Source organism: Schistocerca americana, chromosome 9 (assembly GCF_021461395.2).
Source record: "Schistocerca americana isolate TAMUIC-IGC-003095 chromosome 9, iqSchAmer2.1, whole genome shotgun sequence".
NCBI lineage: Eukaryota > Metazoa > Arthropoda > Insecta > Orthoptera > Acrididae > Schistocerca > Schistocerca americana.
The window spans coordinates 117,888,541-117,906,501 of record NC_060127.1 but is presented as its reverse complement, the minus strand read 5'-3'; the positions used below and the strand labels follow the sequence as shown (position 1 = coordinate 117,906,501).

The window sequence follows — 17,961 nt, the reverse complement described above, 5'->3', positions numbered from 1 at the left end:
TACGGTAAGTAGCAATCTGTCTTTTCCTACATTGTTGATATTCCTTTTGAGTATGCAGAATGAGGTACTTGACACAAATAATTTTTTAGAAAGTAACTTGACTTGTGTAGATTTCAGAAACCACGTCTCTCTCACTTTTTAAGGTACCCAATAACAATTTGTCAATTTAATATTTTAATTTAACCCTTTCAGAAAAGAAATTTTTCTGTAGGAAGGAAAGTTTTTCTTAACATTGTAATGCTCTTAGGTGATTTTTTTAAAATGATTTTAGGTTTAAGATTCATACAAAAATATGTACCAACTTTCAAAACAACTGTCAACTTCGCTACATTTCATGGACTAAAATAAGTACTTACAAAATAGTCTCCATTGTAATAAATAGCAAAATGATCTTTCAACATCACCACGAAGAAAAAAAATAAAAATAAAAATAAATAAAATAAATAAAATATAAAAGCCACAATATTCAATCATACAGTGTGGAATATAGTGAACCAGCCACATCCGTGTATTCTGGCTGTCACGAGCTGCTGCACATTGCTACAGTGACTTGCTGATACTTTCTAAGTGATACTCAACAGTTGGCAGCACTTGCACATGATGCAAAGGTTGAACATCTCCTAATGTTTACCTCAGGTTTGCACCGCAAAAAAATACTGTTGTTGCAGGTACGACGCAGTAGAATTTAATGCGCACAGTTGTAGCCAGAGGGTCTCAAAGGATTAAGAACAGGTGAAGCTAGGAGCCACACAAACTTAACCATTGTGATAACTTTAGTTAATTTTTATTCCAGGGTACAAGAGTTCCATGTTTTATGCACAAATTTTTCTCCAGAAGCACCAGAGGTATCTGCACCGATTGCTACATGGGACTGTCACCTATCAGCTTCATCAAAACAACTTTAGTGCAGATTTCTTCAAAAGACACCAACAGTAGATTATATTACATAATCTTCATAGGACACAACAACCATAAATTTATTAAAAGGTGATACTTCTTCAATTCTGTTATTTAATGTAGTCCTTTTTACTGGCTGTCCTAAACAGTTCAAGTAAGGAAAGATGCTCTGCCAGAAGACTACTGTTGATGTTAATCAATGTGATATTTCATCTTCTAGAATAGAGAAGTAGGGAAAATTAAAAGGAGCCAAGTCATTTTCTGATATCAGTTTTACCTCCTCCGAGAGAACATCCAGGTCCTCCCTCCACAGGTCAGACGGTGACTTGCCCTGAAGAATTTTGTATTCTTGAAGCTTTTCATCGCGCTTTGTCAAAAGTTCATCCTTTCTCTCCTTAGTAAGAGTCCACAATGTCATCCCTAAGAGATAGTCATACAGCTTATCCACATCCTCTGTCACCTCCTCCTGAGAATCATCTGCATTGTTTGCCTCCTCCTGCAACAGTACATAAGATTTCTGCTAGAGAACACGTAACTAAACATTTCAATGTGATTAAGTGGCTACAGCAATCTAACAGGGTTAGACAAGTCCAGAAATGCAAACCATAAAATTTTTAATTGTCTCATTGCAAAAAACCTGCATCACCAGAACTAACACATGGCACAAAATCCACATTAAATGTAATAATAATAATAATTCCAATCACGTATGAGGCACAGGAAAATGACCGCTGAGATGCCTCTGTTCTTGGTGTAATTAGTCCAATCTTATCTTCATGGTCATGCAGGAGTGAAGAATACAATTGATCGCCATTTTTTGAAACTTTAAGTAAGATTTTGCAGGGTAATTGGCAATTATTTTTAAGTCTGCCAATTTAGATTTATCAAAATTTCCCTAACATTCCCTTGTTAGTCAAATTTGGTACCACTCTTACAATCTCCTCTGTATACATTCAGTACTGACCCCCCCACCACACACAATCTTCCATAATATTCTAGGATGGTATGCACAAGCATTCATCTAGTAGACTGACTTCAGTTTCCCAGTATCCTGCCAGTGACACAAAGGTGGTCATTTGCCTTACCTACACAACTGAACCTATGTGATCACACATTTTAAACAGAAAGACTAAATATGGTGCACCTATTTACTTGTAAAGATAAAGCCCATTTTCTGATGCTGACACCATGAACGAATAATACAAATATTAAATTTATACGCGAAGTTCCACACACAGGTAGCAAATGTGCAACATACAAAACTTTTATTACAGAATACATCAGACCTCACAAAGCAACTACAGTTTGAACCACAGACAGTGTAATATTTCAGTTTAGCACACTTTTCTGATACAGGTAGGAAACTAAGCTACCTGGTGGTGCACTCAAACTGATAGTGTCTACTGTTAAATATTAATTCCATTCTATTTGGATTTATAAATCTATCATCCCCTTCATGAGAATGCCACAGTGAATTCAATTTGTACGGCAGAAATTTCCAAACACATCACATAAAATGCATATTATATTATTTAGCTTCAAATGCATATATGCTAGTCTCCGTGCATTATTGTGATGGAAATAGTAATAACTTGTACTATTAGAAGTGAAATTTCAGTCCATAGACAATAGTAAGACAGATCGTTTATTGGTACTAGACAAAAATGTAAAACAGAAGTCAGAAAACAAAGCAATGGTAAGTGCTCAACCAAGTAATCCATAAAAAATGGTTCATAATTTTATGCTGTTCCTTCAGAATGTTCAGAGTCTGTGCAATAAATTAATAGAATTGAAAATAATGCTTTCAAATCAATTAAATAACACTTCTGTGTTATGTGTTATTGAGTGTTGGTGAAGAAAGTATATATTACAAACAGTAAAACTGCAAATTGGCAGCCTACACGTGTAGAAAGCAACTTCAATGTGGTGAAAACTGAATCTTTGTCAGAAAAGGAATAGCTTCCAAAAATACAGAACTATAAAGACACTAAATAGGGAAAATGATTTTTAAATACCATCCACAGAATTACCTCACAAAACAACAATAGTATGCCTTTACAGATATCCTGATTGAGAGAAACTTTCAACATATGGAAAAAACATTAATTCTAATTGTAAAAAAAAAACACTTCATATGCAGTGACTTCAATATAGTCTTTTGCAAACCCCATAAAATAAGAACAGAATTATTAAATCTCTTAGTTTCTTATAACTTAAAAATCACAATACATTCCCCAACACAAGAAACTTGCTCAATAAAATGCACAATAGACCTAATAATAATTAACTATAATTAACAACATTACAAAGCAGAAATAATAAAAACTGGACTTGGCGACCACTATGGACAAATCGTAAATTTCAATATTAAGTGTAGTAAGGCCAACAAACTGGAAAGTACATATGAGACCAGAGCTTACAATGATCAGAATATTGCAATATTTATGTATCATTTAAAGAAACATTAATGGGAGCATATTTATAGAGCTGGAAATATATCTGACAAATTTAATATCTTTATCGACACAAATATTTTGGATGTAGGATTTCCACTTTAAATTAGGAAGTCAAAACTAACTCACACAAACAAATGGATCATTACAGGTATCAGAAAATCATGTGCAGAAGAACCATTCCTCTACCAAGTTACGAAAACCTGTGACATCACAATTTGATAGGTATTTTAAAAAATATAAAATAATTCTGAGGGAACTAATAAGTTACACAATGGAAAATGACAGATACATAAAAAATTCACCCAATAAAATGAAATTGGTTTTGAGTATTGTAAAGAAACAGGATGTAACAAAACAAAAACTAGTAATACACAGTTGAATGAAAATTCACACACTATTTGCAAACCAAGAAAGGTAGGAAATACACGTAACAGTTATTTTGTTAATGAAAATTTCTCAGGAATAGGTAACATACCAGACTTTGGTCTAAAAAAATGTGTAGACTTAATTTCTGAACCACTGACATATCTTGTAAACCTGTCCCCCTCAACTGGCAGCTTTCCAACATGTTCACAAATAGCTAAGGTTAAACCACTACACAAAATGGAAGCCAGAAAGAGGTGTCAAACTATAGACCAGTTTCCCTACTGTGTTTTCTAAAATTCTATGTTGTTGTTGTTGTCGTCTTCAGTCCTGAGACTGGTTTGATGCAGCTCTCCATGCTACTCTATCCTGTGCAAGCTTCATCATCTCCCAGTACTTACTGCAACCTACATCCTTCTGAATCTGCTTAGTGTATTCATCTCTTGGTCTCCCTCTACGATTTTTAACCCTCCACGCTGCCCTCCAATGCTAAATTTGTGATCCTTGATGCCTCAGAACATGTCCTACCAACCGGTCCCTCCTTCTTGTCAAGTTGTGCCACAAACTCCTCTTCTCCCCAATTCTATTCAATACCTCCTCATTAGTTATGTGATCTACCCATCTAACCTTCAGCATTCTTCTGTAGCACCACATTTCGAAAGATTCTATTCTCTTCTTGTCTAAACTATTTATCGTCCATGTTTTACTTCCATACATGGCTACACTCCATACAAATACCGTCAGAAACGACTTCCTGACACTTAAATCTATACTCGATGTTAACAAATTCCTCTTCAGAAACGCTTTCCTTGCAATTGCCAGTCTACATTTTATATCCACTGTACTTCGACCGTCAGTTATTTCGCTCCCCAAATAGCAAAACTCTTTTACTACTTTAAGTGTCTCATTTCCTAATCTAATTCCCTCAGCATCACCCGACTTAACTCGACTACATTCCATTATCCTTGTTTTGCTTTTGTTGATGTTTATCTTATACCCTCCTTTCATGACACTGTCCATTCCGTTCAACTGCTCTTCCAAGTCCTTTGCTGTCTCTGACAGAATTACAATGTCATCGGCGAACATCAACTTTTTTTATTTCTTCTCCGTGGACTTTAATACCTACTCCGAACTTTTCTTTTGTTTCCTTTACTGCTTGCTCAATATACAGATTGAATAACATCGGGGAGAGGCTACAACCCTGTCTCACTCCCTTCCCAACCACTGCTTCTCTTTCATGCCCCTCGACTCTTATAACTGCCATCTGGTTTCTGTACAAATTGTAAATAGCCTTTCGCTTCCTGTATTTTATACCTGCCACGTTCAGTATTTGAAAGAGAGTATTTTAGCCAACAGTGGCAAAAGCTTTCTCTAAGTATACAAATGCTAGAAATGTCGGTTTGCCTTTCCTTAATCTATTTTCTAAGATAAGTCAGAGTCAGTATTGCCTCATGTGTTCCAACATTTCTGTGGAATCCAAACTGATCTTCCCTGAGGTCGGTTTCTACTAGTTTTTCCATTCGTCTGTAAAGAATTCGCGTTAGTATTTTGCAGCTGTGACTTATTAAACTGATAGTTCGGTAATTTTCACATCTGTCAACACCTGCTTTCTTTGGGATTGGAATTATTAAATTCTTCTTGAAGTCTGAGGGTATTTCGCCTGTCTCATACATCTTGCTCACCAGATGGTAGAGTTTTGTCATGACTGGCTCTCCCAAGGCCATCAGTAGTTCTAATGGAATGTTGTCTACTCCCGGGGCCTTGTTTCGACTCAGGTCTTTCAGTGCTCTGTCAAACTCTTCACGCAGTATCGTATCTCCGATTTCATCTTCATCTACATTCTCTTCCATTTCTATAATATTGTCCTCAAGAACATCGCCCTTGTATAGACCCTCTATATACTCCTTTCACCTTTCTGCTTTCCCTTCTTTGCTTAGAACTGGGTTCCCATCTGAGCTCTTGATACTCATACAAGTGGTTCGCTGTTCTCCAAAGGTCTCTTTAATTTTCCTGTAGGCAGTATCTATCTTACCCCTAGTGAGATAAGCCTCTACATTCTTACATTTGTCCTCTAGCCATCCCTGCTTAGCCATTTTGCCCTTCCTGTCGATCTCATTTTTGAGACGTTTGTATTCCTTTTTGCCTGCTTCATTTACTGCATTTTTATATTTTCTCCTTTCATCCATTAAATTCAATATTTCTTCTGTTACCCAAGGATTTCTACTAGCCCTCTTCTTTTTACCTACTTGATCCTCTGTTGCCTTCACTATTTCATCCCTCAGAGCTACCCATTCTTCTTCTACCGTATTTCTTTCCCCCATTCCTGTCAATTGTTCGCTTATGCTCTCCCTGAAACCTCTGGTTCTTTCAGTTTATCCAGGTCCCATCTCCTTAAACTCCCATCTTTTTGCGGTTTCTTCAGTTTTAATCTACAGTTCATAACCAATAGATTGTGGTCAGAGTCCACATCTGCCCCTGGAAATGTCTTACAATTTAAAACCTGGTTCCTAAATCTGTCTTACCATTATATAATCTATCTGATACCTTCTAGTATCTCCAGGCTTCTTCCATGTATACAACCTCCTTTTATGATTCTTGAACCAAGTGTTAGCTATGATTAAGTTATGCTCTGTGCAAAATTCTACCAGGTGGCTTCCTCTTTCATTTCTTACCCCCAGTCCATATTCACCTACTATGTTTCCCATTCTCCCTTTTCCTACTCTCGAATTCCAGTCACCCATAACTTAAATTTTCGTCTCCCTTCACTACCTGAATAATTTCTTTTATCTCATCATACCTTTCGTCAATTTCTTCATCATCTGCAGAGTTAGTTGGCATATAAACTTTTACTACTGTAGTAGGCGTGGGCTTCGTGTCTATCTTGGCCACAACAATGCATTCACTATGCTGTTGGTAGTAGCTTACCCGCACTCCTATTTTTTATTCATTATTAAACCTACTCCTGCATTACCCCTATTTGATTTTGTACTTATAACCCTGTATTCACCTGACCGGAAGTCTTGTTCCTCCCGCCACCGAACTTCACTAATTCCCACTATATCTAACTTCAACCTATCCATTTCCCTTTTTAAATTATCTAACCTACCTGCCCAATTAAGGGATCTGACATTCCACACTCCGATCCACAGAACGGCAGTTTTCTTTCTCCTGATAACGACGTCCTCTTGAGTAGTCCCCGCCCGGAGATCCGAATGGGGGACTATTTTACCTCCGGAATATTTTACCCAAGAGGACGCCATCATCATTTAACCATACAGTAAAGCTGCATGCCCTCGGGAAAAATTACGGCTGTAGTTTCCCCTTGCTTTCAGCCGTTCACAGTACCAGCACAGCAAGGCCGTTTTGGTTAGTGTTGCAAGGCCAGATCAGTCAATCATCCAGACTGTTGCCCCTGCAACTACTGACAAGGCTGCTGCCCCTCTTCAGGAACCACATGTTTGTCTGGCCTCTCAACAGATATCCCTCTGTTGTGGTTGCACGTACGCTACGGCGATCTGTATCACTGAGGCACGCAAGCCCCCCCACCAACTGCAAGGTCCGTGGTTCATGGGGGTAGGAAAACTAATTCTATAGAAACTCTTATAAAAGACTGTCAAATTTCATAAATAAATATAATGTGTTAACAGCATCTGAACATGGTTTTGGGAGAAATCACTACTGAAACAGCAATATTTTCTTTTCTGTATGAAACTCTACAGGTCCTAGATAGGCAGGAACATACCTCAAACCTATTCCTAGACTTGTCAGACGTGTGATACCATTGATCACGATGAATTAGTAGGAAAGATTCAGAACTGGGATATTAGGGGAGCAACCCATAACTGCATTAAATCATACCGCCATGGAAACAGATCAGAGATAAAATGAAGTAAACGGGACAGTCAAAACTAATCAGTCAGATTTATTAGTGGTCAAACGGAGTTCCCCAAGGTTCCATATGGGTCGAATTCTCTTCTTACTATATGTAAACGACTTACATACTGTATAAACAGTAAGTTATACTAATTTGCAGATGACACCAGCATCTGAAGTACAGGATGTAGCAAAGGAAACTTTGAAAATGACATTAAGACCATCATAGAGAAGATAGTACAGTACGTTGATGCAAACAGTGATTAAATCTGGAAAAACTGTTGCAATGGATATTTTCCCCACTCAGAATAGGACACCAGCACATCCACCTGTAGAAATAAGGGGACAAAAAATTGAAAAACAGGGAGTACAAAATTTCTCAGTATATGGATTCAACAAAACATGGAATGAGATACACATGTGGACTATGTGAACAAAAAACTGAGCAAAACGTATTGTAATGAGAGTATTAAGAAACTGCACGTCACATGATAATCTCAGGATCATATATTTTGCCTGTGTTCATTCAGTATTTAAATATGCTGTAGTGTTTTGGGGAAATTGTGGAACTCATCAGAAATCATTTAGAGTACAGAAATAGATTAGAATAATTGAAGGGTTAGATCAAAGATCAACATGGAAGCCACTATTTAGAAAAAATGAAATAATACCGCTACCATGTATATACACTTGAAAATGCAATTATAATAAAAGAAAAACTAAACAGCAGAAGTCCAAGCATCACCCATAATGAATCTGTACATAGCTACCACACGAGACAGATGAATGATGCACATGTACATCAGACAAACAGTGATATGACAGAAAGACATGCTCCACCCTGGCATCAAATTGTACAATGCACTACTCAAATCCACAAAAATAATGGAATTAAACAAGCTCAAATCAACTGAAGGATTACTTGGGCAAACACAGCTTCTATATAGTAAAGGAATAAATAGAAAAACAAAACTGCCTCACTGATTAAAACTTTTATAAAATGTGTAGATTAAGAAAATATTGTATTATTTTATCTTTTGTTAACATTCTGCCTTGGGGGAATGTGTATTTTAATAAATGAATGGTCCAAAATCTTTTGTACAATGTACAATCCTAGATTCACAGGACCGATAAAGTGTATACAAATGAAATGCTCACCAATGATATGGCAACCACAAGTCATTATAAGGAAGTTAAGACTTATCCCCTCTCATGTTCACCCAATATGATCTTTTTATCACAGGCAGTATATTGCACTCCCGTAACACACATGCTTATGAGTAAGGCACTTCTCTAAGAAATATTAACCAAACTTTCATGGGAGAGTTACAATTCAAGCTAGTGGTCTATAACTGCTCAAAATCTTTACACAGACTTGTCTTCAGACCTTTTTTTAATTTGAAGATCTCTGTTACACCGGCGTGTCTTCATGCAGCGTGTCAATTTTTCTGTTTTGTAACTAAGTACCTATTGCTGAAATAACCACACCTATGTCCAACCATTTCTAGCTGAGTGCAGATCAAAAACAAATTCTTATTTTACAAATACTAAAATGTTGAAACAGAACTGTTTCTATTAATATAGATGCACACACATACAAAATACTGTCTGATAATGTCAATGAAATGTTCTAAAATATGGGTCAGTTTACATGGAGACAAGAACTAAAAATTTACAGTACAGGAACATATTTACATCTCACTCCTACTATTTTAAATTTTAGTACTGACAGAGACTGCAAACTTTGTGCCTGATAGAGGGTTCATGAAACCATTTAAGACTATTTCTCGACTATTCAACACCTTGGTCTTTCTTTACACACTCCAATTTACTTTGTTACGATAGTCAGTCTAGCTATTTAGTTAGGAGTCAATAAAATATTTTCTTATTCAGAGGAGAAAGTTGGTGACTGAAATTTTTTGAAAGATCTAGCCACAGTGAAAAATATCTTAGTTATTACGACTGCCATTCCAACTCGCGCCAATGTACGTAATATCCACTCCTCTATTTTGTGGTAACATGGAAAAGGTGCTCTTCTTTGAACTTTATCGATGTTGCCCTTCAACCCCATAGCACACAGCAATACTCCAGCAGAAGACAGACAATCACAGTGAGCAAAGTCTCTCTAGTAGACCTATTTCATCTTCTAAGTTATTTGCCAAGACAACAGTCTCTTGGTTCATCTTCACAACAGCATTTTCTATGTGATGGCTCCCATGTAAGTTGTTTCAAACTGTAATCCCTAGACAAGTAACTGAATCTACACCAAAAATTTTTTTTATTAATTTTGGTATTCACATAGAGGACCTCACTTTTTACTGTTCAAACTCAAGGGTGATTATTACCACCATGCAAATTTTGTGTCTAAATCATTTTGTAATTCTTGTCGACTGACCTTGCTAGGTGGTAAATGACAATCCTCCACAAACAATGTTAGAGCACTGCTGACTAAAGCCTGAGCATTTCATATCACAACTTATGCTCAGATTGCTGTTCTTAATGCATACAAACGATGTGTAAGATAGAGGAACCGTAACACCTCCCTGTGGAACACCAAATATCACTTTATTTCACCCCACGACTTCCCATCAATGACTACAAACTGACCTGGCTGAAAGGAAATCACAAATTTTATCACTCAGCCAAGACAATACACACAGGCACAGTTTGTTGCAAGGAACTGCGTGAAAAACCTTTCGTGAATCTAGAAATATGGAAACTCCTCAATTACACATTATTTCTGGTGTACAAAGAGCAGTCATTTTTCTGAATCCATGCTGGCTGTGTGTCAACAAAAATCATCATATTTGAGGTATTTAAATACATTAGAAAACAGCATTTTTCCAAAGTATTACAGCAAGTCAGAGCAGTGGTAGGGGCCTGTAATTCAAAAGGTTGCATTTTATTTCCATTCTTGTATATTTGTGTGACGCATGTAACATCCCACTCTTTAGGTGTGCTGCTTCTGCCAAGCAAGTAGTTGCACGCGACTGCCAAAAATTGATTCATTAGCATACTCTGAAAGCAACTTAACTTGGATACAACCTAGGCTTTTCTTTTCTTTGAGTGACAACTTGCTTTGTTACACCAAGGGTATCTACTTTTTAAGTTTCTCATGTTGGCAACTGTTCTCAGTTTGAATTCTGGAACATTTATTTCATCTTCCTTGGTGAAGGAGTTTCAAAAAACTGTGCTTAGTAACTCCGCTTTAGTGCTACTCTTGTCAGTTACGTTACTACTGATATCATAAAGTGAAGGTATTGATTGTGCCCTACTGCTGTTATACTTAACATATGTCCATAATCACTCTGGATTTTCTGCCAGATTTTGAGACACTTACTTTGTGGAAACTATTAAATTATTAAAAGCATCATGTATTGCAGTTCATATTATTTCAATTTCCGTGAAACATCGCCAGTCTTTGACCTTTTATGCTCTTAAATCTGGAATGCTTTTTTCCCCATTATTTCTGCAACATTGTCTGACCTGTTTTGTGTTCCATGGCAGTATCTGTTGTGTTCCATCTCTCATTAATTTACTTGGAATTCTTGCTAAGAGGTCTATTATGTTATCGCAACAATTTACACTTCGTATGGGCCCCTGAATGAACTGCTCAAAATAATTATCAGAGGATTCTGTGCAGACGAGTCCAATACAAGGATGTTATCGCCATGCAACCATTCTGCTACAGGCAGTGCATTATGAACAGATGATCGATCACGTTGAAAGGTGCAATTGCCATCTCCAAATTGCTCTTCAAAAGTGGGAAGCAAGAAGGCGTTAACATCAATGTAAGCCAGTGCTGTGGTAGTGCCACGCAAAACAAGGGGTGCAAGCCCCCTCCATGGAAAATACGACTACACCATAACACCACACCAATCAAATTTTACTATTGGCACTACACATGTTGGCAGCTGACGTTCACTGGGAGTTTGCCATACCCACACCTTGCCATTGGATCGCCACATTACGTACTGTGATTCATCACTCCACACAATGTTCATCCACTGTTCAATCGTCCAATGTTTACACTTTTTACACCAAGCGAGGCATCATTTGGCATATACCAGTATGATTTTTGGCTTATGAGCAGCCACTTGACCACAAAATCCAAGTTTTCACATCTCCCACCTAACTGTCTTAGTACTTGCAGTGGATACCAATGCAGTTTGGAATTCCTGTGTGATGGTCTGGATAGATATCTGCCTATTACACATTACAATCCTCCAACTGTCAGCGGTCTCCGTCCGTCAACAGACGAGGTCAGCCTGTACGCTATTGTGCTGAACATGTCCCTTCACATTTCCACTTCACTTTCACATCAGAAACAGCAGACCTCGGGATGTTTAGTTGTGTGGAAATCTCACGTACAGACGAATGACACGTGACACCCAATCACCTGACCACGTTCGAAGTCCGTGAGTTCCATGGAGTGTCCCATTCTGCTCTCTCGTGATGTCTAATGACTACTGAGGTCACCGATATGGAGTACCTGGCAGTAGGTGGCAGCACAAAGCAAATAATATGAAAAACATTTTTTTTTTTTTTTTTTTTTTTTTTTTTTTTTTTTTTTTTTTTTTTTTGTGTGTGGGGGGGGGGCGTCTGGATATTGTTGATCACGTAGTGTAGGTTCAGTCGTGGATAAATCAAGTGGTAGACTTCGGTTTAGTGGTGTAATACAGTGCAGTCTACCAAGAAGATTGGTTAAAAATCACTCATACAATCGGTTCTGGAATATTGCTCGAGTGTGTGGGACCCATACCAGATAGGACTAACGGGGGAAATCTCAAAGCATACAGGGTAGGAGAGCACAAATGATCACAGGTTTGTTTAATCTGTATGAGATACTGAAGGAATTGAACTGAAGGCTCTGAGACAGACCTGAACTATCTGCCGAAAGTATTAAAAAAGTGTGAAAACCAGCTTTACATGATTACCCTAGAAATATACTACAATCCCCTACACATCAGTCACATAGTGATCGTGAGGATAAAATTAGAATAATTACTGCACGCAGAGAGGCATTCAAGCAGTGATTACTCCCACACTCCATATGCGAATGGCACAGGAAGAAACCCTAATAACTGGTACAATGGGACTTACCCTCCACCTTGCACCTCATGGTGGTTTTGCAGGATGTAGATGTAGATGAGCAGCACGCAAACATTAATATCAATTCTGATTTTATATTTCTCAACATTGCAACATTAATATAATAAAATGGTACATTTATAAAATTTATGCATCCTTAAAACCAGATCATCCACTTTATTGGCCCAAAAGACACGATGATTCTCAGGTAGCAGAACTATGCTGTACTTCCACACTGTTTGTTCAACTGGCCAAAATATCAATTTCCAGAAAATGAACTGCAGAAAGTGGATCAAAAATTTTGTAAAATGTGAACTACAATATTGAGAATCATAGGCAAGGCACTTAGCAAATGGCTCTGTACACAGACAGGCACCACCACAAGGCTCTGGAACCTAAATTAAGAAACCAATTGTCACCATAGATCAATACAATATAGTGATACATTATTCATCAGTTTAAAAATAAAGACCACACGCAACAAAAAAAACAGGCGACAGGTTGCTGCAACGAGCCTGTGACTGTAGTACATTCCCTCAAATTTGAATGTCATTTTCAGGTGTTAGTGCACACTGGAAAATCAATTTAATTTTCTGACTGCTCTTTCCAACTGATCAGTTTGAAGTCAATTACAGTAAAAAGGTTTTCTAAAAGCAAATTTAATGCGATCTACTTTTGTCAGTTTTTACACAAATAATAAGGGTTTGACTGATTTTGTAGAAATTAAATTTGACGATTTATTGAAGAGAGAGAGCTTCACAAATTTAGTAAGTCTTAACACAATGGTCGACCTTTGGTCCTTAAGCAAGATGTTATTCAAGTTTCCAATGACCGAATAGTCTGATGTTGCAGTGAGGGGATTTTATGCCAAATTCTTTCCAACTGGTGCGTTAGATTGTCAGAATCCTGAGCTGGTCAGAGGGCCATACCCATACGGCTCCAAACATTCTCAACTGGGAACAGATCCGGCAACCTTCATCGCCAAGGCAGGGTTTAGCAAAGCACCGAGACTAGTAGTAGAAACTCTCCCCGGGTACACGCGGGCATTATCTTGCTGAAATTTAAGCCTAGGACAGCTTGCCACGAAGAACAACAAAATGAGGCACAGAATATTGCCAGCGTACCGCTGTGCTGTACACAGTGCCGCAGATGTCAACCGAGGCAGTCCTGCTATGAAATGAAATGGTGCTCAGTACCACCACGCCAGGTTGCCAGGCCTTATGGCAGGAGACAGCCAGGTTGGTGCGCCACTGCTGTCCGGAGTGTCTCCAGGCACGTCTTTCGGAGGAGGGAGTGGGCTTCAAACACACTCTGAATGAGAGTAAGCTTTAAGAGTAAATTGTACTTGTAAAGGATGTGTCACATATACCCTATATATGAATTTGTAGATTATTGGAAAATAGTGGGTGAGAGAAATTCTGTAGTCCACATCCTTGTGCTACCAACCGACTGCATATTAATTTTCACGTTCAGCATACATTTACTCTAAGGGATATCATGCATTTACTTTAAGGGATATCAGAATCTGAAGCTCTTATTTTTTGTGCCGCGATTTTTGCACCTAACGACTATTTGAATCACCTAGCATTGTTAGCGAGTATTGGATAATCGAATACATCTTTTTTAGTATCTAAACCGTAACTTTTGCAATATTCCCAGTTTGGAAAGTCTTACACAACAGTTATTTGCAAACTCAGGTCAAAAATAGCACATTCATTTTTTTTTTTTTTTTTTACAAAATATTCAACTTCGCATGTTGTTTAATCAGTATTGAGAAGTCTTACATAAATGAAACTTTCTATTTTGAGAACCTTGTGTTAGGTCACTACACACAAAGCTTCAAATTCGTCATACTGACTTCGAAATTTTTTCAGGCAATTTTGTCTAAAATATTCTGGGTGAATATGGTGCATCAAATTCTTTTCATTACTATTCTTAAGACAATGCATAGATAATAACAAGATGGCCACGTACCATTTCCTTCAACAAATTATTGTCCAAGGTAACAGCTCCAAATCGTCATAAATCCACACTCGCTTTGCGCAAACTCATACCCGGAGCAAACACGAGTAACTTTGACAAATGTTAAACTTCACCCGTGTTCATTGGTGTCACGTGCAAATGTTCACATACAATTTCATCGAAATTCATTACAATCGAGCAGGAAGGTGAAGGTGAGTTGATAGGGAATAACTTGTCATTTAGTAGGCTTGACATTAGAGTCACTTGGGCCTACATAATAAGCCACACACTGACCAATACTGAGATTCATACTGTTTCTGTATATCGTCGATGAAGAAACAATACCGTGTAACTGACAAACAGCCGATTTTATGTTTTCCAGTTAGATGATGTAGTTGACCGTACGCGCATCTGCTCTTAATGCCATGAGGCCAAATTTTTAATTATTTACCACAAAAAAATTATCTACAACAATACCGCGTATGTAACAGCAAATAGATGTCAATACCGCGGAACTGTAGAGAATTAAATATCGCGTATCTACCATCTATGGATACTGTGAACAATACCGCGTAAATACAAAAGCACACGCAGCCACAGCACATTGTTACTGCCTTATTAAATATTTAACAGTGCTCGAAAGTGGTTCCATGCTTGTAGCTTCATTCACGATAATGGACAACGATATAGATGATCTTTTTACTGAAGAAGAAATTGTTTCTCAGTTGAAATCAGCTTACGAAAGTGGAGAATTGTTCCTGAGAGGGACTGATAGTGGTAAGAAAATTGTTTTATTATTCACCTTTGAATGTTAGTAGCACCGCTAGTGTCTTATTGTGATAAGAAACAGAACGCCCCCACTTCACTCATCGTGTGCTTTATTCATTTCTGCCAAAGATTTCTAGACTGTCAACTTTCTTGTACAATCTCCCGTAAATGCAGAACAAACAACAGGCGAGAAAAGTTTTAATGCTGAACTTATGTTTACCGAAGAAAAATTAATTTTGTGTGGAACGGTTACTGTTCCTGCAACATCTAATGATGCAGGTAAATTTTCTTGGGATTATTGTTAATAGTATTACTGATGCTGCTGTTCTCATAAATACACACATTTGAGCTTCATCTTTGTCTGCTTAAATTAATTTATAAATATTTTTCCACTTAGAAACTTAAGTGGCTGTATCCAACAATGCTCAAAATGAAACCACAGTCACAGTTTCCACTAGAGACGACAGTACTTCACACTCATTGCTATGCGATGGTGCTCACTGCCAAACACAATGGATAAATTATCGGAAGATCATGGGAGCAATAATAATGCTGACAGTGAAGGCCAAGAATTTTATGGTGACAAGCAGTGACAGGAAAGGGAAATCTAAACGACATCCTGAAGATTGGAAGAAAAATGTCAATAAAATTCTGAGAATGCATGGACAGGTGTATATTGGGTACAAAAGAAGTTGAATTGGTAAAAATCACTCTTGATACTCCAAGAGAGGCACGAAAATTAGGTCCAACTTGTACTTCGAATATGTGCCAGAAATCCGTTCAAAGGAAGTGTCATCAGTTTTCTGCTGTTGATAGGCAGACAGTATTTAACACATTATGGGAAACAATGTCATGGGGTCAGAGGAAGGTTTACGTTATCAACCTTGTGGACATAATTCCAACCAAATGTCCAGGAAAGAACACTGGCAAATCCAGGAGAAAAGGAACACTCATTTATCATTTCAAAAATGAGCTGGGGAAACAAAGTATGCAAAAACATGTTTCTCAATACTCTTGGGATTAAAGAATGGACTGTCCGATATTGGACGGGTAATTCCACTCATGGATTGAGTCCTGATACAAAACGTCTCAAACAGATGAAGAAGAAAGATGAGAGTACCTTCATGAAAGAATTCCTTGACTTTCTTCCGAAACTTCCATCGCATTACTGCGGGAAATCCTCCTCGAAGTTGTACCTTGAGGCTATTCTACAATCCAAACAACAACTGTATGTACGCTATGTGGAAAAAATGTCACGCGGAGAAGGTTTCACCATTAAGTCTGGCTACTTTTAATTTTATTTTAGAAGATGGTAATATTAGCTTATTTTCCCCCAAGAAAGACCAGTGTGACTTGTGTTGTTGTTACAGGCTTGGTAAGTTGAGTGAAGACGTGTGGAAGCAACACACAGAACGGAAAAAAAAAAAAAATTGCCGACAGGAAAGAAGCCCAGCGAAAGCTCTGCTCAGTGTACACCATGGACTTACGGACCATGAAAGTAGCTCCATTTTAAGTGCAAGTGCAGTGTATTATAAAACAAAGTCAGCTGTTCATAACTTTACAATGTATAGTTTAGAAAGTCGTGATTCAGTACGTTACTGGTTCGATGAAACGCAAGGTGATTTGGTTGCATTGTTTTGCCCCATGCATAGTGGTCACCCTATCCAGAACTATTAAGGAAAATCTCGTTCAAGTCGTTCTGTATTCTGACAACTGCACTTATCAGAACAGGAATGTGATATCAAATGCTCTTATAAGATTAGCAATTGGTACTGGAGTACAATTACACAAAAGTTTTAGGAGAAAGGCCATACTCAGATGGAATGTGACTCAGTTCATAGTTACAATGAGTGCAAGCTTGAAGGGCGTAAAGTTACACTTCCTAGCCAACATGCTATGATATCTAAAGAAGCAAGAAAAAAGCCACAGCCATGTGAAGTCCATTATCTAGATTATCCCTTTTTAATCAACTACGCAGAGAAAAGTCGTGCTATTCATCCGTGTCCTCTGTGGCTCAGATGGATAGAGTGTCTGCCATGTAATCAGGAGATCCCGGGTTCGAGTCCCTGTCGGGGCACACATTTTCAGCTGTCCCCATCAAGGTATGTCAACACCACCTGACGGCAGCTGAGGGTTTCAATTAATTATCATTCATTTGTTAAAACTACCCCAAACACCCTAGCTTTATAACTGGAGACTATGCTGCTGCCTAATGCAAATACACACAAGAAATATATATTTACCAGCAATGCTTCCTTGTCTTGCTTGAGTTTCCACTGCCTTACTGGATCAGGATCATATCCTCTTGATTTTAGTTCATCAATAATCACTTTCTTCTTCTTGTTTTCAACAACCAGAACACCATCACATTTCTCCAAAATGAATCTCGCTTGGTTACTCAGCCTCAAAGATTCTGCTTGCAGCATTCCTTCTAAATAGCCCTTGCGTTTTTCATAATAGATCAGTCTCAAATTGAAAAATTCTTTCAGGATTTGAGTAACTGAGTCGAATCTTCTGAGGCACTGCATGTCGTCAAATGCACACTGAAATA

General features: G+C 37.9%; 1 protein-coding gene across 1 annotated transcript in view; it reads right to left on the bottom strand.

Moving 5' to 3' along the window:
• LOC124551011 (DNA topoisomerase 2-like) overlaps positions 1–17,961 on the bottom strand; it is a 146,397-nt gene that overhangs the window by 49,871 nt on the left and 78,565 nt on the right. The window contains exons 18-19 of the mRNA XM_047125855.1: positions 17,654–17,953; positions 1,175–1,393 (exon numbers count right to left, since the gene is read on the bottom strand). Of these exons, the coding sequence (XP_046981811.1) occupies positions 1,175–1,393; positions 17,654–17,953 (519 nt within the window). The remainder of the gene's footprint in view (positions 1–1,174; positions 1,394–17,653; positions 17,954–17,961) is intronic.